Source organism: Odontesthes bonariensis, chromosome 4, assembly GCF_027942865.1.
Source record: "Odontesthes bonariensis isolate fOdoBon6 chromosome 4, fOdoBon6.hap1, whole genome shotgun sequence".
In the NCBI taxonomy this organism is placed as follows: Eukaryota; Metazoa; Chordata; class Actinopteri; order Atheriniformes; family Atherinopsidae; genus Odontesthes; species Odontesthes bonariensis.
Window position 1 is genome coordinate 12584570 of NC_134509.1, and position 26746 is coordinate 12611315.

The window sequence follows — 26746 nt, forward strand, 5'->3', positions numbered from 1 at the left end:
CGGTCCACAAGGATCTTCCCCCCATCATTCACACTGGAAGTCACTTCCTCATCGTAAAGTCTTTGTGCTTTCTTCAGAATGCAGTCCAACATTCTGAGGCACTAACATCTGGCTGCAAGCAATATAAACCGCCTGCCATGCAAAGCAAACCATATTCTCACTCCCCTTTTGAGATTTTCATAATTCTTTCATAGCTCCAGATAATGTGACTGTTTGCTTCATGCACACTTTGTGCTGGATCTGATAGGATTATCTTCCATCCAATGACGTTCAGGCTCTTGAATATGCAAACAGAAGTAGAGGTGGTAGACTTCAATCCCAAAGATCTGGACTTCAGTTGGGCTTGAGTCATGAGTCCCGACCAAAAACTTCACTCACCAGAAAACACGCAAAAGAAATAGCCTTGAAACTATGCTCAGCGGCAGAAAAAGAAGAGGTTTCCTGATATTGCACACCTGTTGTTCAAACAAATTGGTTGGCATGAGTGAATATGATATGCATCACAACTGTGTGTAAAGCTGCAGCAACCTATGTTTCTGTTCTTTGCAATCAATTAAATATTAGGAAACTTCCTCAAGGCGTATAACGGTTGTTGTTTTCACAAGACTGGAATAGACAGAGATGTTGTCTCAAGTATATGTACAATCAAATAGACAGACAGACAGACAACTTGAAAACACATTAGGAGAAAGAAAAATGTTTAACAGGCAAGAGATTCAAAAAGTTTGTTGTGTCAAAAGAAAAAATGTACTATTACACCAACTAAAATTGAATCAATTAAGTAATTTCCTTGTTTAAAATCTTGTAATGCATCGCATTTAATAACTGGTGGGTCAAGTAGGGGAAGTTTTTCAAGAGCTAAAAAACTCATCGTTTTGTATATGAACTCGAGAAGACCTGAGACAATTTTTTGAATAAGCTCCAGTTGTGGTTGTTAGTCTTCAACAGTCTCACTGTTACCTATCGTGAAACAGCTTTTTAAAATTAGATGAATATATTCAAATACAACAAAGTATGTGTTGCGGCTTAATATTTTCAATGTACACTTCAATGTACGCTTAATAATAAGCTCACGAGTCTGTCGCCAATTCATATATTTACATCAAATAACTCAGTTTGGTTTCTACAGCCAAGCACAAGACTTTCATAATGATTTGGACAGGAAATTACTCGAAAACACTCACAGTCTAAGTAATTCTGTCATATCACACAATCATATGACAAATAGCTGACATGAAATAGTCTTGTAGACTGAATGAATGTAGTTTACTTCACGATCCAAATGCAAAAGCATACTTTAGGAAGTTATCTCATTTGGCAACCAAAACAACACCCAAATTCAACTGCGCACACGCCCAAAGTCCGATCCAGCCAATAAAATGCTTCCTTTCTGAGCCTCAAACCAATCAGCTACGGAGAAGGTGGGCCGCTCTTGCTGTTGCTAGGGTATGCCCTTGATGACTTTTACACGGTTTAGCCAATGATATCACGTGAAAGAATTTAACGCCATCTCATTGGTTTAGACACACCCAGAGGCAGAATGTATGCTTTTATTATTGGACGGAGGCACAATCACTCACTTCCCTGAGTTAGGTGTTGTTACTGTAGTTTGGAGTCATCAAGATTCAGAAGTGAACGTAGCACTGGGCATACATCGCTCTAAAGCAGTTTTTATTACATTTTCATTCCATTGTTTTATGAATTGTACATTTGTGTAAATAGACTATTTCTATTTTTATAACGAGACAGCAGGAAGATGGAACTTAATTCTCTTTTAATTCTGCTGGAGGCTGCAGAGTACTTGGAAAGAAGAGACAGAGGTATTTCAAGCTACACTGTTAAGTCAACAGCTTTTATGAGTATTTTGAGAGTGGGGAATAAGGATGACAGGAAACCTGTGCTTTCTTGAATGTTTCGTTTTAACGTGCTCTGCCATAGTGCAGGTATGATGTCACGTCATTCTCAATGGGACACCGAGCAGGCGATGGGTGCCAACTGGATCCAGTAGCTTTTATACTATAAGAAAAAGAAAAATGACAGCTGTAATTTAATATGTAACGTGTGTCATGTGTTTGCGAACTATGTTCACAGTGTGTCCAGCACGGCTCATGTGTTGAATGTACATGCACGTTTGTTTAAAATTAAAAAATATATATATATGTTTTAATTTCTTCTTTTATGGTACGAAAAGCAAGATGGGCATATGAAATCTGGGCCAGTATCGTAATGTCAGAAATGGTTGCGTGGCGTTTAGTAGCAAACCCATAACATTTAACCAACCGACGGCATGCAGTGCTACATACAAATGATCACGTTTTATCACTCCGAATTGACACTTAGCCTTCACGGCTATTTGCCAGTATACCTTCATGGCGTGTAAAGTAACCTTTGTTTTTGCTTTGTGTGTCAACAGAGGCAGAACATGGCTATGCGTCTGTTTTACCATACAGCAGCGACTTGTCCGGAAAGAAAACGAAAGCCTCACCAATTTCCAGAAAAACTCAGAACAATAGGTAAATATATACTTCTTTGCCATTTCTATACGCTTGCGTTGCGTGCAGCCCATGGGAACACGCGCACTCGCACGCATTTAGGGGAGGATAGCCGTTTTCATGGCATTTCCCCTGCTGTCTGGGCTGGGCTGGGCTCGGCTCGGCTCTGTGTTTTGGTCTCTCCAATAAACAGTGCCACGCGTACACTGTCAACTCTGCTGCCTCTGCTCTGTCTCCGTTTCACTCTCACCTTTTACCCTCCCCATGATGAGAAAAGTGAAAAAAAACAAAAACGAGACACCCGACATGGATTTAACCTTTCGTTTCATCGACGGTTCTCACACGGCTGTCAGGCTCTCACCTGTTTCAAAGCTTTAAAATGTTGTTATTGTTTTTCTTTTTCGTGTGTCGAGCGTGTTTTGCTCGGTGTGTCGGAGGTGTCAAATGAAAGTCCTGTTGTAAAGGGTCTCATGTCAGGAACCGTAGTCCCGCACGTTCTCCCACTCGCTCTCTCTCTCGCGCGCGCACGCACGCACGCAGTACACGAGGGCTTGTGGCTTTCTGCTTCATTAACACACAGGCTTTTCCAGAGTATTTTCGACATCTCTTCGTCATGCCTGCACTGAGCGGGCACTCCTACCGGGGTTGAACCTGCTGCTCTCCTTCCAGACAGAGCTGTAAGAAAATCCAAGGATTGCGTTACATAAATGCAGGTTTCAGTTTCGGTTTAGGCTTTGCTTTGCCTTTTCACACTGGTTGAAGATCATTTAAACACCAGCAGGTCAAACAATTCAATTGTGCTCTTTAGAATCAAAAGGCCTGTGGAGTGGCAGGTAGGTGCAGCCAAGGAAAAGTTCATTACTTGGTCGTCTTTTTCACAGGGAGCAATGTTTTTCTCTGTCTTGGTGTAAAAAGTACGGCAAAAACAAGTGAGGATTTTGGCTACTTCCTCGTTTTCGACCATCCCCTGAAATATTCATGCTTACTATTTGCACACATGGGGAAAAAAAATCAAAAATCCTCATTTTATCCAGTTGGTATTTTGCTCGTTGCAGAAACAGTTGCTTAAAAAGTCATGAGATGCTAGATGGACTAGGTGTATTTGTGCTCTATTTGAATCAGTGGGAGACACACTCTGTGCTGAAATCTAATTTGGACACTTTTCCATTCAAGGTTAGATGCAAATTTCTTGCGGGGTTATTTCGTTCAGGTGTGCAGCAGTAACCCTTCTGCCCATTGCCTATTGATTTCTGCTCAGCTCATTCGGCTCTGATCGAGGAAGAAAAGATAAAAATCCGTGTCCTGTTTCCTGGTCATGGTTCAGGAAGGCCCATTAAGGAAGTGATTGTGCAGTAGTAAGTCTGAGAGTTACGTCACTGCAGGTAGAGAGACTTTCTGTGTGAGTGTAGTTTTGTGAAAACGAAAGTGGTGTTTTTTTTGGTCCAAGAAAGCAGTCCCGTCCACATTCCTTTGATTCCGATACTGACAGTGAAATGCATTAGTTTAATATGTGTGTTTGTGGCGTGCGTTTGTGGCTGTGCCAGGTGGTGGTGGAGGCTGAAACACACACACACACACACACACACGTTTGCCCTGCAATGAGTACTTAGCCCACTGGGCTTCTGGCCTGCTTTCCCCTCCGTGTTCTTGTTACTGTTTTGTGCGCAAATTCCCCAACTCCCTTTATATTCTCCTGTAGCTTTTTTTAAGCATTGACAGGATGCTGGGGGTGGGTCTGGGGTGCACTAAAGAGATGTTTCATGTTTGAGCTGTAACCGAAGCTGACTGTTAGACGTAAGGCACAAGACGAGCTTTGTACGAGCCATCGGCTGGCGTTGCAGCGTTTTGATGTGGTGCTCAAATGTGCTAATTTAGGCAGATAACATGTTTTTGCAACAGGGCCGGAATCGGGGCCTGTGAAGAAAGAAGAAACCCCGACGGGGTTTCCTTGGTTACTCGTAGGCTGTTGTTAAATCGAATCAAAGGGCTGGAGGGAAAAAAAAAAAAAAAAAAAAAAAAAAAAGGCTGGAAATTTTATTTGTTAGAGTTTCCCTGCTTCGTGTCTGTCACACCAGATATGAAATTAGGAAATGAATTGCACGGTTGACAGAGTTGGAGGATAAACCCTGGCAGTTTTACAGCTCATAAAAAGGGATTGAAAGCCATTGTACAGGGACTTTGGTCATAAAAGTCCATTTGCATATGACAGGCCGTGTTTTTACATAACATGTAAAGGTGTGCTAATCTGCTGTCGCTACAGGTCTGCGAGCATCCCCTTCCTCTGATTGGTTTCCTGGTGGGGGCCCTGTGCTTTGACTGGGACGCTTCCCCAATTTGTGCATGTTTGAATAGCACAACTTCCTCCGTGTTGGGGTGAAGCTATTTGTCTGCCTTTTAGATCAACAGCGCTGTGACATCCTGTGCTCCTTCTTGGATGATTTTGTGCAGATGCCGCATTATCACGGGGTCAACTGTAACCCTTTCGCTGCAGCAAACAGCGTTGTTGTGCAGATGCCTGGGCCTCCTCGGCACAGCTGTGGGAACCACTGCTTGGCGAGCACAAGGGCTCTCAAACTGCAAAGTCTGAAAAGGCTTGTTGTCAGTCTGGCCCTTTGTTGTTGCTGTTTTTGTTTTTATTGCCGTGGTATCCATGGCGGTCTCATGAACAGAGGGCCTGTTTTAGATGGACTGCAGTGCCCTCCTGGCTGCGTGTCATAATAGGGGCTCTCCTTGGAATAGCCCACACGCTGTGGAATTCTGCAGTGTCTAGGCCTCCAGACGTCTGAGAGTGTTTTTATTCCATGTCCGTGCTACTGTTCAGGCAGCGTGGAGCAGCAGCAGTGTGTGCATGCTGTTTGTGTGGTTGTTAGGCAGTCGGGCAGCGGGGTGTTGTCAGGTGTCACAGATACTGCTCTCTCTCTCTCTGGCCCATTTTTGCCCTTCACTTCTTGCTCTCTGATAGACGTCGCACAGAAATGGAAAAAGATTTCAAAAGCCAAGCTTCATTTACCTTGGGGCTGGAAAGCTTGTGAATCCTGTAGAAATTGCCACATTTCTGCATACGTTTGACCTAAAACATAATCGGATTTCCACATTTTGAAAGTAGACAAAAATTCAGTATCTGATGCAACTCCTTTGTGCAGCAATAACTGCCGCCTAACACTCCCAGAAACTGATCTATCCAGCTTGTAACTTCAACTCGGCGGTGTTTTGAATTGGCGATTCGAAAACATTCCCTTTATTTTTCTTCTAAGGCTCATTGTTTTGCTGCCTGACCCACATTCTCTACAGACTCAGTTCAAAGGCAGATGTCTTGACATTTTCCGGTAGAATTTGCAGGGCAAAGTCAGATTCCACCGTTCCAAACTTGCCGAGGTCCAGGTGCAACGAGCCAGGTTCAATCCATGACACCGCCACCACCATGTTTCACAGATGGGAGAAGCCTGTTGAGATGGAATGTGTTTTCCTTTCGTCAAACTCAATGCTTCTCAAACAGCCTTCTGATTTGCCTGCTTGACCTTTACCAAACTGCAGCGTCTTTTTGGAGAACAGTGTTCTCCTGATGGTGGACTCTTGGACGTGGACATTAGCCAAAATGGGAAAGGCCTTTAGGTGTTTAGGCGTTAATCAGGTTCCTGTGGGACCATATAGAATTTTACACACATTGCTCTTGGTGTGATCCTTGATTGTTGGTCTTGAATTTTCACAATTTGTGCAGAATCTGTCTGACTGTAAATTGGTGGAATCCAGACTCTTTAAGTACCCTTTTTACATCTTCCAGCCTGTTGAGTATCAGCAACTCTCTCTCTCCTCTCTTTGTTCCACGATGCACGTCCACAAACATGTGTTGTGAAACTCAGACTTTGATAGATGCCCCTTGAAATAAGACACCACTGAATGTCATCCCATGGACTCTGTCTCCAGCTTCAAAGTGATGTCTGATTCGAGCAGTTCATGTACATTTGCATGCAGTGTAATATTTCTGACCGATTTGTTTGACATTTGTGGAAATCTGCCGATTTGTTAGGTTGCATTTACTCAGAAACGTGCAAGACTCCACACACGCAGACATTTAATTATCACTGTACTACGCATTCGTAAAATGTGCGGCCATGCCTTTAGACTATCTCATGAATGCATTTCTTACATGAAAACTCACCGTAGAACAGCCTCAGCATTCAGAAGCACCGCAGCCACATGAAGGCAGAGGGCAAAGACAGAAGAATCAAGGCCTTTCTCTGATCTCTTGACACATTTCTTCAACACTTCATTTGATCTCTTTCCAGACGTTTTCTGCCAAACTATCATCTGCCTTACATTTGGATCATAACATTTACCTCTCATGGCTATAAAGAAACTCAATCATTAGGATTGAGTCACATGATGTGAAGTGTTTTAGCATTAAGACAGTCTGGCCTGACTCTCATCTTCTCTCATTTCAGATCGTCACACAACGAGCTGGAGAAACACAGGTCAGTTGATATCCGATGCTTCGCAACCTCTCCCATCTTTCATGTTTTTGCCGTGAGTGTCTTTGAATTGCTAACATTCTAGTCCTCTGAAGGGATCATAGCTGCAGGTGAACGTCAGACATATTCCTCTCAGTCTAAAAGAACCCGCATTGCAGGTCGGATCCGAGGTCATCTTCAAAAGAGCAAGAGATTTAGTCAATTAATTCCTCGTGTCTGAAAAACAGATAAGGCGACTTCAAAAAGCAGCTTCCTGTTGATTAGATCTGTCTTCATTTCGCGGATGAAACCTGTCTGCCTGTGTGGAAGAGGAATTCTGTAAGTAATTCCACAACACTGCGCAGAATGTCCGTCACTTCTCCAAACTCATAATGGCACAGACTGCACGGACACTCGCTTATCGTGCTCTACTACTACCAGCACGCAGCTCGCAAATGGTTTCTCTTTTGGGTCCAGCTCCCACAGCTCGTGGTGTGCACATGACAGGCACAGGCGCCTGTTTTGACTTCCATCAGCAGGGACGGGACTTCACACATTCAGAGGGGTTCCTCATCAGGATGCAAATTCCTCTTTGATGGAAAAAAACAACAAACAGAAAAATGTTTTTTTTTTTCCCCCAATTGTTTTAGTGCATTTTTGTATCAACGCAGCTTCTTCTAGTTTTACTAAGGATTTAGGAAACGGCTAATGTCTAATATCAGCATGCGTGCAGAGGCTGAAGTGGGTGCGTTCAGTCTGCTTGCGTGTGACACGCTGTCACTCACGCTGAGGGCTCTGGGTTTGCTAGTCACATGTCCGGGAGTGAGTAATAGAGTTTGTTTAGCTCAGAGAGAAACAAGTACGGACATATTCCTCCCTGACCTCACTGAGAGACACAGGCCGAGGCCCTCGGGGATTACACTGCAGGTGTTGAGACAGAACAGTTACCTCATGACCAATAACAGGCGTGGCTGGTTACCAACAAAGTGACGTGCAGTAATACTGACAAATAAGTGCCAGTAAAGAGTTTCCAAAATCAGTTTACTCACTTCCTTCTGTTATAATTTATGACCACACGTTTCTACAGGAAGGCGTCTTTTAAATGCAGTGCAAAACGAATGTAAAACTCTCCTGTTATTCACCCTTACCGTGATGTAAGGCCTCAATTATGCTCAAACACTCACATGTCAGCGTCCTCTGTAACGAGTAATGAGCTATTCCGTATACTTATTTCACACGTGACCGTTTGAATGGAAACATTTACACCCACTTATTTGTGCTGACGGCCGGCGCAGTGACACAACGAGACGATCCCTGTCTGAACCTGTGGCCAAAAATCCCGTGGATCGACGTCCGGCTGTAGACACCGTGACGTGAGTTTTCACAGTCGTCTACAGTACACGTCTGTGTAGTGTTTCTACTTTAACTGCTACGGCTGTGTAACTGAAAAAGTAACGTCAGCTGATCGCAAACTGTAATAGATCTCAACTATATGTTCAAGATTTTAATATCTCCAGCTGGTGTCATGGATTTTGATTGCGCTACAGTCAAGAAATGGCGACTGGGCTTCAGCGTTCGCAGGGATATTAGAACTCTTTAACACGTAGGAAAATGAAGCAAACAGTGGGTCTCCTTCCACTGTGGTTCCCTTCAGATGTTCAACATAAAGCAAAGAGGTGTTCCACCAGACTTTTAGTTGTAATGATGCATAAACGAAACTGATGGTCGGCTTTTTCCACTGCTGTCACGACCGAGCATCTGATTTTTTTGTCTGTAGTTTGTCTGTTTAAAAACAAAACTCAGGTTGTCCTGTTCAACCAGTTTGATGAACGCGTAACCAGTTTAGAGCATCTAGTCAAAGCCTCTGCCCTGTTTTAATCTCCAGCAATCCCAGTATCGCCATCGAAATCTTTACCTCCCTCACGCCCACAGACGCCACTCCAGGGAGGTGCTGCTGTTTGAGCCCTGACTCACCGTCTTTGATTGGTCATGTGCTTTGTTTTCTGGGTTGTCCCCTTGCAGCACACAGCCACGAGGCAGACAAGGCGACTGATGAGTGTCTGGTTTAGATGCTGGAAGGCAGCGAATGGGCTGAGCACAAGCAAAACTGGAAATTGATTGATTTATTTTTTTTCCTTTTTTTTCTTTTATGCCGGCTGCTTCTACTTTTCTTCTTACCCATTCAAATGACATACCTGGCCGCACCTCCAATTGATTTCGAATTGGTCGGTCAGCGTTTGACATACTGTGTGGGTGCAGTTAATACATTTCAGTGCTCTGCAGATAAACTTGCCTTGCCATAGCAACATTTTTTTTTCAAAATTTCATGGGCGAAATGGTAACACGACACCTTCAAAGCATCTAAGTTCACAGTCTCCCATCATTCACGACTAAAGCAAGCATAAAATCACTTAACTGCGTGGATAATCGCAGTGTTTCAAGATGCTGCACTTTTCCTGAGTGAGATCGTTCGGGTACCTTGAAGTGGGGTTGTGGGATTGTGTGAGTTGTAACTTACCTGCAGTAGGCAGCGGTCAGATCAGAACACTCTGTTTGGAGAAGCAGGGAGAAATTCTCACGGGGGGAGGCGAGCTAACAGCTACTGAGAGCAGGGACAATTTTCACCTTGTAAAACAAGTCAAACCTTAAAAAATGTTAGAATGGTTCATTGTAGATTTTTCTTACGAGGTGTTTTCAAAAATGAATTTTTTTCATTTATTTTTTTTTTTTCCATTTCATGTGAACGTAGGGATCACTGGATGTCCCCCCCCTGTGATCTTACTCAGGCTAGGCGTCTCTTACTGCTGCCTTTCGCAGACATTCAGGAGGCACCCTGCGTATATTTGTACCCTGTTATCAGAGTGAGTCGTCTGCTGGGTGGGTGCAGACCCACAGGGTCATCTGTACCAACACAGCCTTCTTATCTGCTGCAGTCTGAGTTAAGACCACATGCTTGATGATTCGGCTGTTTTTTTTTTCCCTCTTATTTTTTTTTCTTCTCTCTCTTTCTCACCATTGCGTTGACACGGGGCAAAGTTAGCAGAGCATCATCTTGATGTGTTTGTGAAACCAATTGCTCCTGTGTGGTTGGTCTCCTCTGGCATTGCTTCCTTCCTATTTCTGACTTGAACCGCTCACAATCGCGCCGATGACGACTCATCTTTGCCGCAAGTTTCCTTTTCGTGCACGGCAGAGAAATTGCAAAACTTCACGCTCGCTGACTTCCCACATGCCACCTGTTTACAGGAAATCTGAATCCAGTCGCGTAAGGCAGAGCCGATGGTATGTCTGCGCAGCCTCTCTCAATTGAAAGAGGGATTTGCAGTTCTATTTTTATCTCCACCACCCGATTCTATCAGGTGCTCCGAGTTTTACCTCTGGGATCAGAGAGATCTCAAATTTTGTGGATTGATTAAGACAAAAACCTTCTCCGCCGGGACACGTTCCTCCGCAGATAATGTGCAGCTACACCTATTGAGCTCACCTTTTAATTTAAACACACTACATGGACGCAGGAGCGAGCAGACCATTTGTCACAGTCTAATCTTGCTAATTAAATTTACTCTCCTAGTGTCCTCCACTCCCAGCAGTGATGAATGACTTATTTGTCTTATGAGGGGCTGTTCTCCCCCGAGAGAAGCTCGCCTGTGTGTCTACAGGCAGGGCAGCTCCCCAGCAAGCTATTTGAGTTCTGCCCATGTTTCGATGGGAGGGAGACTCGTCCACGACACGGTTTCCTTACCTCCTTACCTTTTCCCTCTTCTTCCAGAGATCACATCTGTTTTTTCTGTTATCTTGTTTTTTTTCCCCTGGCTCTCCTCCTGCTGGCTCTCCTTTTTGCCCACTAAAAGTGACTGAGTCAGCAGCACCCTGAGGCAGTAAAAGGGCGAAAGAAAGAGGACCTTTATCACTCTCCACTGCAGGACAGAACTCCTGCGTGCCCTTTTCGCACTTCAGAGTTGTGGTTCCATTTTAGAGTGCGGCGATGAGTTTAGGTTTAAATCGGCCCTGCTTTTTCAGTGTGGACTGAGAACTGCACAGCTTTTGTGAATCCAGCTCAAATTAGGGCCACATCCGGGGCTCTGTTTTCTGCTTTTTTTTTTTTTTTCTAAAGAGTTTGATGTCACATTCGCCTCTCACAGGCTGTTGGGTAAACAAAGTCTGGAAAATTTCTTTATGCCTTCCAGGTTTTGTTTTAAGTGTGATGTTTACATGCTCACATGATTCCAAGTGTACTTTTCTTCCTCAATTGTCACGACATCAGTTTGATTTCTTTGTTGCCTGGCGACCTGGAGTCATATGGCTTGCTTACGCCGCTAATACAATAAATCATGTTCACGTTCACAATCAGGCATTGACCTTCTGTTTAGAGTGGACAAGGAGTATTTGATATTCTACTCACTTAAAATGCTTACAGGAAAGCATGTGATATGAAGTGGGCTTGCGTATGAGTCTACGATATTACCTGCAGGATGTAGCCTGATGTATAAGCAGCAAGCAGGCCCCACAGCAGGAGATCATGAGCAGAGGTCACATGCACATGTTTTTTTTTTTTTTTTTTTTTTTTTGTGCATTCGCACACTCCCACAGAGACATTGAGTTTGTGAATTTGGCCGCTGCAGACCTGCATTTAGACGAGCTTGTCTCCATTTCTCTCTCGGGTTATCCGTCAGTAAACCTCAAACACTGGCGCAAAGATTCATCAATGTAGGATACGCACTTCCTGTGTTGTTATGGTCCATGTTGTGATGAGAGTTTGTTTGATGAGAGCAGCTGTGATTTTTACATTTCTTTTATCTTATCCCTCTCAGTAACCTCTGTGTGTTTAGAGGCTGTATAACTAGAGTCGCACTTAAAACAAGGTGTGTGGACGGCTTCAGGGAAACTGTCGAAGGGGAAAGTTATGAAAGATGGACTTTAAATGCAGGAGAGCAGCGAGAAAAATTTGCTGCCAGAACCATTCATAGTTTTTGCCTTGGGCCTTGTGAACCCGAGGAGGAGGAGTCAAAGACATTCTTGAGTACAGAGGAACGAAAAGGCCTCGTAGGACGTGGCTTTCGACAGTCTGTGTGTGTCAACCCGGGAGCCTGAAATTCAGGTCAGCGGAACATGCACACATATGCTGGAATGCAGAGTTAAGTAACAGCGGCGGTTAAGGGAGAGATTCGGGGTCACAGTACTAGCTGGCCAAGTTTTACTAGAATGCTCTGCAGCCACACACTCACTCTTTACTCATCTGGTTTTTCCTTGGAAGGCACAGGTTACAAATTGTTTCATTACGCGTTGTTAGACTGGAAATGCAGCTGCAGCCGTTTTATCACTGAACATTCTTGCTCCACGTCTTCAGTTGTAGTTGAATTGTTTTTTTACAACAGCAGCGTGGGAGCCTCGAGGCTCCAGTTCGAAACATGCCCCTGAAGTTTGGGGGGGAAGGAAATGTGCAGTTTATGTCATCAGATGGCATAAAACTCTTGGAATGCAAAATCCTGCTCATTTCCTCCTTTCTGTTTTAAATGCCTCTTGAAAATGTAAATGCTCTGCAGTCCATAGAACAGTTAAAGCATTAGTGCAGTCCAGACATCTTTCTTTACTGTTTGCCATCTTATGACTCCTCAGATTGGCCTTGCGGAGAACTTTATGGGCCCTGACCCTCAATTTGATGGAGGCTACTATTCTAAAGCTGTCCTTTTAGAGTTAATAGCCCAACTTTTACAGTCAACACGGAGCCTGAAATCTTCTCTCATGCCACTAGATTCCTGTGTGTTAATGATTGACAAAGGATCATTATAAAACCTGAGCTCTCCAAGAGCCTGCTGAACTTGTCTCTGTTAGTCTGCGTTTGTTTCTTTTCGGTGGACGTGGCAGAAGGCAACTAATGTCCAAGCCTGTCGTTTGACAGAGTGTTGTAAAGGTGCAGAGATGCACAGGGAAGCCATTATTTCTAATCTCCTCTCTGTTTGCTCACCTTAAAATTCTGTTTGACACCTGTTTTGCTGTTAACACCACTGTAAGCTGACTGTGCTGAGGAAGGGATTTTGTAATGATCCGTGCTCACACAGGGGATCGTTTCAGTACACGAAAACAATCAAATGAATCCAATTACTCGGCATTCCCAAGCACGCCCAGTGGAAATTCCATTTTGTGATGCGTTAAAGCTACTACGGCGGGTGAACAGCAAATGAATTCCTTTTTCTTTAATCGCTGATAAAGAATGCATAGAGCTGTCGTCGGGCTTATTCAGTGAGCGGTGAGGCTGTGCTGAGCTGCCGCCTGCGTGTGAGAGCGGAGTCACGTGAGAGCAAGAGGTCTCCGTGTTCCTGCAGTCAGGAGAATGTGTTTACGGGTGGACTTGTATCCGTCTGCCTCGCCTTTTCAGTTGTCACTGCACACAGCGGGTGTGGGTGTGCCGTCTGCGATGACAGAAAACAAACACAACTCGTCTGAAACGACTGACATTTCATATCAGCGGGATAAAAGCCTCTTGTTTCTCGATATATATCTTTCGTCTCACTGGCGTAGGCAGCGTGGCAAACCACTCAGCCAGTTTCACATGAGCTGGCTCAGTAACGTCTTATTTTTCTACCATTTTGTTTCCCTTAGACGGCACATCAGCTCTGTGGTAATGTAAATGTAAACATGTTCAATGCGGGCCTGGAGGGTGACAGGGAGACTAATGAAGGGCTGCTGAAAGGTTGTGTGTGTGCGTTGTTTCTCAGCAGGCCCCTGGGCAGGGTCCCTCACCACCTCAAACCTCCCTCCCATCTGCCTTATTTTCCCCAGGAACCTGCCAGCCAGATGTACAGCCACTCCACTGACAGCCTCAAATTCCAAGACCTCACTATGGTTATCCACACTCACGCAACGCAGCCCCCACTTTCACCTCTTCCACTGGTAGAGACACGCGGTAAACACGGGGCAGATGCAGACAGTTTCTTCGAGTCCCACTTTAGCATTTCAACTTTTTACATTTTGCAGTTATATTGGGGCGGATCAAAAGGAGTGAAGGAATTATTTTGAGCAGAGAGGTATTTAAAAGGATTCCCAAACTGATATTTGCAGGTGAAACTGAAAGCTAGCGTGTCCAAAGATGCAGCGCAGTTGACCAAAACGACAAAGAAGAGATGAGTTGTAGTGGCCTTGAACTTTCCCCTGAGCGAACAAGAACACAGTGTGGATCATCTTTATTTTAGAGACCATAGAGATTTGATTATTGCATCACTGTGCCTTTTTATAGCTAAGCAGGTCAGGCAGTGCATCCTGCATGCTTGTGGGCTTAAGTCGCAACAGCACCAGAGGCGCACGATCTCCCATTTTCTCTTCTTTAAACAAAGCAGGGAAAACAATCACCAATGCAGCTCTGGCGGTGAGAAGTGCTCCTGACGACCTCCGACCTTCCTTGAGCAGATTTGGCTCTGTACCAGATGTGCCACTCAGTGCTGTGGACGTGGGAAGAAGAATACACCGCATTAGGTTCATTAAACAGTGCAGTGAGTGAGGGGTGAAGACCTGTTGTTTGCACTAGGTTGCCTACAGCTGTCTGTGAGCAGATAAAGCCGTCCTGGGACACACTGTGGCCTCCATAATGTGTGTGTGTGTGTGTGTGTGTGTGTGTGTGTGTGTGTGTGTGTGTGTGTGTGTGTGTGTGTGTGTGTGTGTGTGTGTGTGTGTGTGTGTGTGCGAGGAGACTCCGAACAGCTCGTTGTTGTCAAGAGTGTTCCCGAGTGTGCATCTGTCAGAAATACGCAGGTGGCTGCAGAAACACAATAAATTTCACGGTAGTTCTACTTCAAAGGCCCAGAGTGTGATCAGGTCTGAGAGAAAAAAAGTCTGATCTGTACTCAGCAAAGTGGGTGTACAAGTCAGCAGTTTTACAAAGCTTGTTTCAGTTTCAGGAGCTTGTAGCTTTCTGAGCAAAAGTTCCTTTTTTTCTCTCAACAGTCTTTGTTTTTGCACCGAGCCCCCGATGAAGAGAGAAGAGGAGGGGGAGGGAAGGCCACAGGTCACACACAAATCATCCCGTGGTACTCAGCACGTGAAAGCAGTCAGGTGGTATATTTCACTGCATGAGCCACAATTTCTCAGTGTCCAAATGCTGCTCTTACATTGTATTACAGAGTAGTAACACAGCTGCAAACAGCAGAAACAACACTGTGTTTTGTTTCCGTCGCACAATGAAACCCTGACTCTTACACCGTCTTTGAACTCGGAGCCAGCCTAACTTTGGAGTATCAAAGACTTCCTCGTTTCAACCTGGATTCCGAGGCGTGCGGGCTCGTCGATCGCAAGCTCTCTGCTCACCATCAGGGACACAACACTCACGTTCATCTGGTGCCACTCTTTGTACGGCTGTTTCAGGCGATCTGATAAACATTGCGTGACCAGGACTCCGCTTAGGAATAACAAACGCGAGTGTGGGAGGGTCCTAACCCCCCCCCCGCTCCAAATCGGCTGTCTGCACTCGAGAAGAGACTACAAGTGTGTCCCGCAGCAGGACGGCACATGCTGCTGCGAGGGAGCTGTCAGAGAAGCGCCGCTGGGTTCAGCTAGGTTTCTTATTGATAAGCATCAGGAACACGTAGTTTCTCTCAGACAAAGACGTTGCCGTTTCAAAGGGGGCTCTCTGCCAGACTTTATTTGCTTGACGCAGTCACTTCCTGGAGTGCTGTTGTCACTGTGAGGTAGCGACCAGTTTAGAGGTTAGCTGCTTGTTTTCCCGAGTTTTCAGTCCTCGTGCTGAGCTTAGCCCACCATCTGCTGTGGCTTGTGCTTCATATTAACTGCACAGACATTAAGAGTAGTATCAGTCTTCACATCTAACTTGGACAAATATTAAATTAATCCCGTTACATACCTGATTTGCAGATTAACCCCTATGGTTCAGTAAGTTCCTGTACGAGATCAAACCATTTTTCTATCTGTAAAGATTAAAGAGGTCACAATTAGCTTTCCTGGTTTACGGCTCTACTTCTGTTTATGTGGCTTTGAGTACGAGTAAAGAGTCTGCAAATTTACATGGCCCAACGATGGCATGTAAAAGTAGTTATTCCACACCTCAAAGACTGAGCAGCTGCCTCGCACTGTGCCGTTTTGGAACAAACTGGGATGGCGAGGTAAGGGGACCTCGGCTACAACTGAGTGTTCAAGGCAGAAGATGACGAGGTGCTGCAGCGATGTACAGTCCGAATAAAATAAGTACCCAGATATACATACAAATACATTTGTATAATAATATAATAAAATTGTGAATCTGTAAATGAGGACAATAGGACCCCTTTTTTTTTTTTGTCTCCAACTCGTTAGTGGTTTTGAGGGCCAGGCTGTCGCCATTTAATTTATCATAGTATTTCTGAAGGCTTAAACACAAAACGGTAGGAGATTTATTTGTATTATATGTGGTAAAAGGAATAGGGAAGGTGCACTAGAGCCCATTTCTGTCCTCTGCATTCCAGGTAAAGCACTTTTTGTGGTGGGGCTTCAGAGGAATAAGTCAGTGAAAACACTGAGTTTTCTAAACGGGGGGGTTAGGTGGGCAGTCAGGCAGAATATTTGGGGGGAACGCCTTGTTTTTGTTTTTTTATTACAAGAGAGCGATGGGGGTGGGGTGGGGGTGCAAGATGGTTGGCTCAAGTTACCCTTTGGATGATGTGTGTGGAACGCTGCCTAGTGCAGCTGAGCACACTGCACTCAAAGAACCCTTTTTCCAACCCAAGAGAAAGTCATCCGTTAGCTCGGACCCCACTCCCTTTCCAAAAAAACACCCCTTCCCCCCTTCTGCTGCTGACCCCCCGCTCCTTCCTGCCTGCTTCCCCTGGCTGCAGACCAAGTGCTTCATGTGGCTCGACTGGAGCAGGTTGGGGGTGGCCCCCGCCCTGGTCCTCAGAAGACACTTGTTTTCCAGTGGGATGAGGGTGTGTTGGTGTTGGCAGGGTGGAGCAGAGGGTTGAAGGGGTTCAGTCGGGGTTGTCCCCTGGGAGAAGAGGAAATCAAAGAGGGAGAGCACTTTCACACGGCCTTTTCATGCAGCACCACTATGCACCTGTAGAGCGGAGAGAGGTTGTTTCAAGACATTTTCCTATTTGAAAGTCCTGTGTATCTTTGCAGCTGCAGTTAAATCCTTCAGAATCATATCTAGAGAGTTAATTATGATTAGACTTTCTCGTTGCCCACAGGCTATCTCCGATCGACCTCTACTTGAGACAGACAGAGCTGATGAGAGGGTCTTACTCTGTGAAAAATGCAGGTGACGCCCTTCCTGAAAAAGAAACTAAACAAAATAAACAAAAAAAACGGGGAGAAGACTGTGTGCATGCGTGAGACTTGTGCACTAGCCGTGGTCTCCCGTGTGCTTGGCTCTGCAGCCAGCCCCACAGAGCGTCATCCCTCTGATTAGGTTTATTGTGGTTGTAGCGATGGCCAGAGGAGATCTCGCATTGTTGGAGTTTGTTTACCGTTCAGCCGGAGTTAGCCAAAGGAGCAGGAGAAAAGGGGGAAGGCTAGCTCAGAACAAAGAAACGGTTCATGGACCAGCCTGACTAATGGAGGATTGAAAGGCCTTTATGAACAAATGTGAATGGACCTGCGACAGAGAGGGGACATGCTGATTTTATAAAAAAATAAATAAATAAAAATGTTGCGAGCAAGGGCAGTCCTTTGAGATAACATACAGTATCCATAGAAAGTCACTCCACATGCACACAAAGATTAACTCTGCCTTGTCCTCACTATCACTAAAATAAACATCCTAATGGTGCATCCAGTGCGCTGTTTACTTGAGGAGCCAGGGTCGTTGGCCTGCAGGGTTCTGGCAAGGATGCACGGTTTTTCTGAGGTCACAATCTGTGTCTGGGATTTCAGTCGGCACAGTCACTAGAGCAGATGAGCGGCTTATCACGGCTACCATTTCTGTCAATAATGGCTTTTGTACATTGTCACTGAGAGAGAGTTTGAGTTCACAACGCCACTGGTGAAACGCAAAGGACTGGGTAATGTGTGATTAATGGCACCGAATTTTATAGAAAGCTTTGATGCCCAGTTGCTGTTTGTCCTGCGGATTGTGTGACATGTGGGTGTACAATGAGCACAGCTTACACTGACAAAAAGAAGTAATATTATCACCAAACGGTAACAATAAGTTCTCTTACTTTTTGCACTCACACATGCAGGAGTGAAATCTTCTGGAAAACTGGCAAACGTGTTACTCAAGACTTTAGGAGGCACACCGCAGAGTTTGTTGCTGTTTCTCATAGTTTGGCTGAAATTTTTTCTCTGTTTTGCCGTTGGCCTGAATGCGAGGCGTTTGGGGAACATTGGTAAATAGTAGAGGCGTCACCCCGTCCCCACACTTCTAAGCTTGTGGGAAACACTGCAGAGAAATGCAGGCCCAGTTCCCATCTCCCAGAGGTTATGACAATGACAAGGAATGTGATATGTTATACAGCCGCATCGGTTAGCATTATCTAAGGTTCTTCTGGCTCACTTTATCGGCTTTGCGTTTTAATAGCGGCGATGCACACTTGTCCACCTCATTTCCAGGAGCGTATTCTAATAGCTGCTCTCTTTTCGAAACCCTCACGCTACATGCATGCTATGCTCTCGGTTGATTGCCTTCATATGAAACGTTTAAGCAAAAATTAGATACAAATTGCAGTATGTGCTTAGTAGCCATTTTGGGAATATCTTAAAATTAAGATAAAAACGCCTATCTGACAACCTTGGACAGTCTCTCCTTGAACAAGCACATTGCTAGTTTTCTCAGACAGACATGAGAAGAAGTCACTCAGTTTTCCATGGGACGTCGCTGCAAACGTCTCACATTACAAGTCCTGTTCAGAAACGATGGCGTTTCTGTCCACTGAAGCCACATTAGGGCTTCTCACTCTTTGCCTTAAATTTGTGTTGACATCGCAATATGGTCACCTTAAAAAGGCAAATGCGTGGAGCTTTGCCACACAATTCTAACAAGTGCAACCGCTGTAACACACACAGCCTCAACCTTCTGAAAGTATCACAGGGTGCAACTCAAAGTTACAAGTGAAACCAGACCTACCAGAGCATCGGGCCTGATCGAGCAGATCTGTTACCGGTCTCCCTGCTCCTGTTTGCGAGCATGAGATCAGAAAACTGAAAATCAAAATGTATACGAGGATCACAGTTTGCCTCTGCTATTAGGGACGCATCCGTGCATGTGTGTCTTTCTCTGTTTGGGTGCGTGTGTGTGTGTGGCCACGCTCTCACTTTTTGCTGGTGGACAGGTGCTGACTCATTTTGTTCCTGTGTGCTTGCAGACGTGCCAAACTACGGCTCTATTTGGAGCAGTTGAAGAAGCTGGTGCCTTTGGGTCCAGACAGCACGAGACACACCACGCTGAGCTTGCTGAAAAGGGCCAGGATGCACATCAAGGTACTAAAAGAAGATGGCTTTGCCAAGAAGTAAAGAAAAGAAAAAAAAGATAGTGAAACGGCTGTGCTCAGAACACGTTCAGAAGGACAGTTTCTCAGTCTTTACACAGAGAATCCATCGAGCAAAAAAAAACTAAACTGTTAAATGTGTCACAGGGTTTAAGATTTTAAGAGGGAAAAAAATGTTGGTGTGGGTTCCAGTGAGTGATGGAATACATTTTCTGGTGTTTTCTGTTTTTTTTTGTTTTTTTGTTGACTAAAAAAACACCAAAATTATCAATTGAGAAAAAACTGTTGCATTGTTTTCCAATCTCTCCGTCAGAATGGCTGAGAGACCCAGCCAGAGAACAAAACTAAAGATAAAAACAACAAATGAGCCGACACGGTGGACTGTACAGACGATTCGACGGCTGATCTGCAGATAAGAAAATCGCATGACGTTGGGCTCGTTTCGGGCCAGCTTCTTCTCTTTTTTTTTTTTTTTCTTTTCCTCGGGTTTACATCTGTCTACAGATGCAGTAACGCATTTAAAAAGTAGGTATGCAGCTGCACGAGTGACACAGAAAGGCTTGAAAAACGTTTGACTGTCATGTTGCTGCAGTTTAGGTCATGCTGTACTGATCTCGCTGTTTACAAGCTGCAACAGTGTGGTTGGTGGAAAATCCAGATGTGTTGAATTTTAACCCTTCACTTCCTGTTTATCAAGCACGTCGTCTCTGCTCAGAGGGTGCGCGCTGATTCTCGTCACCCGTGTTGCGTCTTCTCGTATCACAGGAGGCCTGGCCTTTGCAGGGCCTTTGATTCACCACTGAAAACTTTCAGATGCAAATGAGCTCGAAATATAACCTCACACTGAATCAAATCCTGACGAGAGTTTTGCGTTTATTTTTAGTTTCAGGACCAGTAAACATCGCACGGTCGCTTGGCTCCTTCGCCCGCCGAATGTTGAAACAGTCGTCGTTAACCTCCTTGCTTTTGAAAGTTTGGCTGTTGTGAGCGGATGAAAAAAAAAAAAAAGACAACTTGGTTTCAGGAGCTTTCTTACTTGATAACATCAGGAGCGTTGGTGCGTGAAATGAATAGTCGGCACTGTAGTTTGCAGCTCCAACTGAGAATTTGGGGGGGGGGAAAGGAGAGTAAGTCGAAATAAAAAGTGTAAAGTCACATCATGTAGAAACGTGTTTACTTCTCCTCTGCTGGAAAAGTGTTGGTCTTAGTCTTCCACTACATGGTCTTTGAACTTGGGAGATAAAATACTGCAAAACATACAGTTTGTAGTTGATCCTATTAGTGCAGCATTGAGTCGTATATCGTACGTTTTCATGTTGTTGTTTTTTTTTTCTATATGCCAAATGACAAAGGCTGAAGAATTTCTTTGCAGTCTTATTGCTTCCCTTTTCTGTGCAGGCGTTTAGAGCGCCGTCACAATAACTTTTGTCGTAATCCACGAATGGGGCATTGCAAAAATAAATAAATAAATGAGATCAGAAAGAATTTCAGTTGATTTCTGGTTAGCAGGTAATCGATCAACAGGGAGACGGTCGGCTCCACTGAACGCAATCACTCAAACTTGGCATTTCTGTGTTTGTCTGCAGAAGCTGGAAGAGCAAGACAGGAAGGCTCTAAACACCAAGGAGCAGCTTCAGAGAGAGCACCGCTACCTCAAACGCCGCCTGGAGCAGCTCTCTGTGTCGGGATCCGTGGAGCGCATCCGCACCGACAGCATGGGCTCCACCATTTCCACTGATTCAGAGCAAGGTATGTTAGCTTCCAAGCGTTAATCAGAGGTTCTGAAAACAAGAGTCTTAAGTGCCATCTTAAGTGTCTCAAATCTGCCCTTCAAACATTTGCCCTTCAAATATGAGCAGTGTGTCATGTTACCAAAGACTCAAAAGCTGATCCTAAGTAAACTCGGGAGAATGCTGCATTACTTAGAATTTGTCAGAAATTTGCAGTAAACAGTTCCTTTGTCGCATGTGGACGATTCTGGGATGCTTTCTTCCGATAGTGACGCGAACAAACAGCGACCCAGGTATTTCTGTCTGGTCAACATCGCTACACAATTTACTGCGAAGCTACAGCAGCACTGTGGCCACACACCCAGCTGGAGTTGTTTGACTGTTGGGGTATTGCCGACCTTGTACGCAAGCCTTTACCTCTGGGTTAAAGGTTAACACCTCAGATTACAGATAAAGAAGTCTCGCTCTCGCTTTTAGCTTCTGATGCTGGTTCCAGCAGATCAGCAACTTCGTCACGTGTCAGCTGCAGAAACAACAGAAATGCAATAATCTGGGGTCAAACCCCAGCAAATCTCATGAGACGTCAGTGCATTTCATCTTGAGCGGTCGTTGGGTGGCTGAACAGGTGTGCGGAGATAAGAAAGGCAGCGGGGTTGGAGCTCCTCACTTTCGCTCTGTCGTTGCCTCGCTGAACAAACTGTGCCCTGCACCTCTTATGTTCACAGAGCTGCTCGTTTGCCTGCTAGAAAGATTACGTAAAAAAAACTATCGGGAAACGATTCAAGAAGCCTGTAGGAATAGAAACAAAAAAAAGACAAAAAGCAACTCGACAGATATAGTTCTTGGGATCGCTTCAGTTGAAAAATTGCAAGATGGCGGACGTCTGCGACAAGCAGAGCACAGACTAGCGAGAGTCTGTGTGTCGCTGGCTTTGCTGAAATCTCTAGCTTTGGATCATGAAAGATTGTTTACTAATCCTGGATGGAGTAAACACATGCGCAGTTGTTTATCAATGGCTGGGGATTACCTGAAGGGGAGCGCAAAGATCTCCGTGTTTGCTTCGAATTAAAGGCTGCCTAAATCCAGGTTTAATCCGCAGGCGCAGCAAGCTCACTAATAAATATGCCATATGCTGCAGTTGAGTAGAAATAGACATTTTCTTCCCTTTCTCTCTATTCATAACCTTGCCTACTTTCTTTTCCTCAGAGGTGGACATCGAAGGCATGGTGGACATCGAAGGCATGGAGGGCATGGAGTTCACCCCCGGCGAGGCGGACAGCGTGGACAGCATCAGCGACGGAGAGGAGGACCACTACAGCCTCCAGAGCAGCTCCAGTGACACCAGCTACACAGCCACACATTCCCACAGACTGCAGCCGCACCACTGTTAGGCACTGCGCGGCCTCCCCCGTCTCTGAACCAGCTCACTCACTTGCTTTCCTCTCCTCACCACACCTTCCTTGATTTGCAATTGCCAACACCTCCGCAACCTACGTCAGAGCAGTCCACAGCGGCTGTACGCCCTGTACCTGTTCCTCCTTTCCTGGCCATGACTCTCCAGGAAGCGCATAGGGCTGACATGCCACTTGTGCCCTTCCTGACCTCCAGCACCCCCCCCCCCCCCCCCCCCCCCCAAACACTGACCCTACCTCACCCTACTGTGTCCTGCCTGAACCCCGCCTCCCTCCCCTCCTCCTGGACACGTCCTGCCCTCCCGCTGCCCTCACAACCCCTAACTAGTGATGCTGCAGGCTCAGAGAGCGCAGAGAGGAGTTTGTGGTTTTTATCTGATAATTCTGTGGTGAAGCCAACAGCTTTGACTTGTTAATTGGCGTGCGTTTATCCGTGCGTGCGTGTGCGTGTAGGAAAGCAAAGTAGGAGTTGGAGAGGTTCCAAACAAGCTTCAGTCATTTTCAAATGGCAATAAAACACAGACGGGGCTTTGCACTAAGTTTGGGTTGTTAAGTGAAAAAAAAGCACCTCTGTTCGTTCAGCAATACATGCAACATTAGGACCTCAACAGTCGCTTTCATCCCACGGTGTCTTTCTTATTCTGCTGTTGCAGATGACCTGTGGGTGTCTTGAAACATTTGACCATTGACAAATGGTGCTTTGAGGCCTTTTTTGGGAGATTTAAAAAATGAAAAAAATCTTTAATTTGCACTTGTTGAGAAGAATAACTGGAACGTGTTGGGCAGTCTGTTGAAAGTTAGAAATCTGCCACCAACACTTCTAACGCTCAATTAGACGCACGCTTTATTGCAACAAGTCATTTTTTAAATTTTCTTTATCCGTATCAAAGTGCAAAATTAGCAAGTTGGGTTTTAACATGCGTTTCTAGCCCTTCTCTTCACCTCAAACAAACATTTTCATTGGTAAATGCAGCTAAGAAGCTCCTTGCTGTAGCTGTGGTTGGACCACCCATTTGGTTTCGGACTCTTCTTTAGCTTGACATGAATGCACAGCCGTGCTCCTACAAGCACGTGAAACGCACAGTGATAGGACTCGGCGACCCTCCCGTGTCGTCACTTCATCTTCGTGTGACGCTAAGGACAACTTGAAAAGCATCGGAGCTGTTGCAGAGCAGAACGAATGTAAATAGATGTACAGTTACTGTCCAACCCTTATGTCTCCCTCTGGTTGGGTTGCCTAACCACTACTCCACACTACTGACCACTACACAATACCACCCTTTGGTGCGGACGGACTACTATGTCATACAAAAAAAAAAAAGAAAGAAAGAAAAAGAAAAGGAGTTGTTTCATAACTATAAAACTTGCATCTTTCTTCTCAGTAGCTAATTGATGTAGCAATAAGTACGAGAGGCTTCCTCTGAGAGCTGAATTGATACTAGTGGACCACGAGGTGGTTAATGGGAGACTTTTTCTTTTTATTTGTCCTTTTTTAGCATGTAGATGGCTCGCCGTCGCTTTCCGGACGCAGACCTGCAGATCTTTTCACCGTATTCACTAACGGGTCCGGCTCCGTCTGCGCAGCGTCGTCTGCCAAAGATTTACATTTCTTCGCAGCTCTGTTGCTTTTCTTGTTGTGCTCGTGTGTGTGAAGCGGATTTCATTATTTTTTTTCTTAAGGACGTTTTGTTCAGATTAACAAGTCAAAGCTGAAAATCGAATAGAAGAATGAGGGCAAGCTGTGACGATTTGTTCTCTGTAGAGGCGATCAAAGTAGCAAACTAATCGCATTCAGCTCGCTTTTCATCTCTCTAACAGGAATAATAATCTTATTTTCTCTGCTATCTTTTACTTGTATCTCCTCCAGCTTTGGGCCCTGCTAAAGACCAACGTAGATGGAATTTCCTGTAACTTATGCACAATAGTCACTATTGACGGACGGAGGCACTTGTGTTGCTCTCTGATGTTTTAATAATCAGTAGCCCCAGTCTCTTGCAGTTTCTAGAGCTTGGCACTTTAAAAACAAAAAGGGGCCGGTCCGCCGCGGCAGGTCTGACCAAAAAAATATAAAACTACAAAAATACTGCATACAAAAGAAGCTACTCATCACTGAAAGTGGAATTAGCTAGTGTAGTCTATATTTCTTGTATTAAATTTTGTATTATATTTTCCTAAATGTTCTCTTATAAAGAAAAGACAAAAAAAGAGTGAGTATATCTATCTATATCTATATATATATATATATATATATATATGAATATGAATATATGAGACAGACAGACAGACAGGAGGCCAGGCTTGTTGAAGGGAGAGTGGGGGCAGGGGAGCTGATACACTGGCCCCTCTCCCTTGGGTGACTCTCCTGCTGTCATTCTGTGCCTTGGTGAGCCTTTGACCTCCCCCCTCCTCCTCCCCCCTCCTCACCTTCAGTCCCTACTCAGGTCACACTCCCCCTCCAACCCTCCTCCTAAATCCATTCTCCCTCTCTCTTCTTCTTCGACCCCTTCGTCTCCTCTGGCAGCGATTCCAACCTTGCAGAACCCTTCTTACGAGAAAAAAGGGGGCGCGTGAAGACCAGACCTCGTTATGAGCACAGGAGAGAGAGAGAGAGAGAAGGAAAAAAAAAAGAAAAATGAGAAGGAAAAAAAAAAAAGCCCCTCGGTTTCTGCTGAAGCCGCTCTGGTCACCACACCCTGTCCAGGCACTCCCCCACCCTCTCGACACCCGCCCATCTGCCAGTGCCGCCTCTGTCATGGAGAAAAACAAACAAACAAAAACACACACTGGTAAACTCCCATGGCAGCTTCCAGTCGCCCCTAAAACGGTCACCAACGGGGCTCTAAATGTCTGGGCTTGAAGCGTTTTTTTTTTTTTTCTTCTTTCTTTTTTTTCGTCATTCTACTATTATTGTATGTTGACTATGTGTTTGTTCGGTGGGAGCCACTGGGGGAGGAGTGATAAAAGAATAATCCAATCAATGGCAGCTTAAGGTGTTATCCTCCGAGCTCCCAGTGGTCGGTCCCCACAAAAAAAGAGAAAAAAAAAAGATAAGTGTTACCCATTGATCCGGGGACCTCTTGACACACAGCAATATGACCATCTTGTGCTTTCTGAGGGAGAGTGGACGGGCAGGTGTTGTTGTTTTTTTTTCTTTCTTCCTTTAAGACAAGCAGGTAGTTTTTGCTTCTTTTTGTTTTTTTTTCTTGACTCTGTGGTGCATTTTTTTGGTGACCAACACTTTCGAGGATTTGACCTCCGATGTGCACTCTCTCCACATGCTATAGGAGGACAAAACAAAACAAAACAAAAAGGTAACCAGAGGTGAGAAGGAAAAAAAGAGAAAACAAACCTTTTTCTTTTTGTTCTTTTTTGTTTGTCATCAAGAGTTTACATTCATGTCAAAAGGATTTGTAAATGACTGTTTGTAGCAAAAATGTCCTTTTTAAGTTTGTTGGTCGAAACGAACAACCGAGTAAACCGCGTGAAAAGGCCATACGATGATTCTCTTGCACAGAACCTCCCGGTGAGATGAGCGAAACAAAGACAGACCAAGGGGGGCCGGATATGAGATTATGATTTTTCAATGCAGTCATTGAAAAATGCACATGGCGCACACACACAAACGCACACGAGTGGCTCACGAGCAGCTGATCGGACATGTTAACATTTTGCTTGAATGTTTGGGGAGGAGTGTGTATGGGAATTCTTTTAATGATGTGCCTTTTGGAATAAGTTATTTTCTTAAAAAAATAAATAAAAAAAAGCAGAGATTGTACCAATTAATGACGACTGTCAATTCAGTTACAGTTGCTCTTACTGGAGAGGCGACAGATGCCTCCCTACATGACATATATATACGCTGAGAGGCTGACGGGGCTCCTCCGCGACGCCCTGCGAACCTCAGTCATTGGAGAGCGGGGCTGAAGACTGAAACGTCAGATCAAGTGCAGACCAGATTTGAGGTTTGCTTTCATGTTGCCGTTGCACAGAGATTTGGTTCAGTGTGGAGGTTTTTTACAAGCACAGAAATTTCGAGCGTCAGCAGGCTGAGACGAACAAAAGAGGGTGGTGGTGGGGATGCATCTGCTCTCGTCTGAGATGGAGTCAGGAACGCATCGAGCCTGCTGATTCACGGTGCTTACAGAGGCCACACAGGGACTTCCAAGAAACATTATTCCTGCCAGACAGTCACTTTTTAAACTTTTTTTTTTTTTTTTTTATCCTTCCGTGAGTTCATGTGTGTAATTCAAAATGAAT

At 44.9% G+C, this 26746-nt stretch overlaps 1 protein-coding gene across 2 annotated transcripts; it reads left to right on the forward strand.

Annotated features, from left to right (window-relative positions):
* Positions 1–1563: 1563 nt before the first annotated feature.
* mxd4 (MAX dimerization protein 4) lies at positions 1564–25799 on the forward strand. Of its 2 annotated transcripts, XM_075463022.1 has the most exons (6): positions 1564–1820; positions 2414–2513; positions 6935–6964; positions 19225–19339; positions 20934–21096; positions 22284–25799. In XM_075463022.1, the coding sequence occupies exons 1-6, from the start codon at positions 1757–1759 to the stop codon at positions 22466–22468; spliced, it is 657 nt and encodes a 218-aa protein (XP_075319137.1). In that variant the 5' UTR covers positions 1564–1756; the 3' UTR covers positions 22469–25799. The 2 variants fall into 2 exon arrangements, with proteins under 2 accessions (XP_075319137.1, XP_075319138.1); XM_075463023.1 differs by lacking the exons at positions 1564–1820; positions 2414–2513; positions 6935–6964 and adding an exon at positions 16574–17180.
* The last annotated feature ends 947 nt before the right edge of the window (positions 25800–26746 follow it).

What these genes read in the sequence shown, in the direction of transcription:
- mxd4 (XM_075463022.1), top strand. Translation starts at nt 1,757, where the DNA reads ATGGAACTTAATTCTCTTTTAATTCTGCTGGAGGCTGCAGAGTACTTG. An exon ending in AGAAAAACTCAGAACAATAG is followed by an intron (nt 2,514 to 6,934) that starts GTAAATATATAC and finishes CTCTCATTTCAG; the next exon opens with ATCGTCACACAACGAGCTGG. An exon ending in AACGAGCTGGAGAAACACAG is followed by an intron (nt 6,965 to 19,224) that starts GTCAGTTGATAT and finishes GTGTGCTTGCAG; the next exon opens with ACGTGCCAAACTACGGCTCT.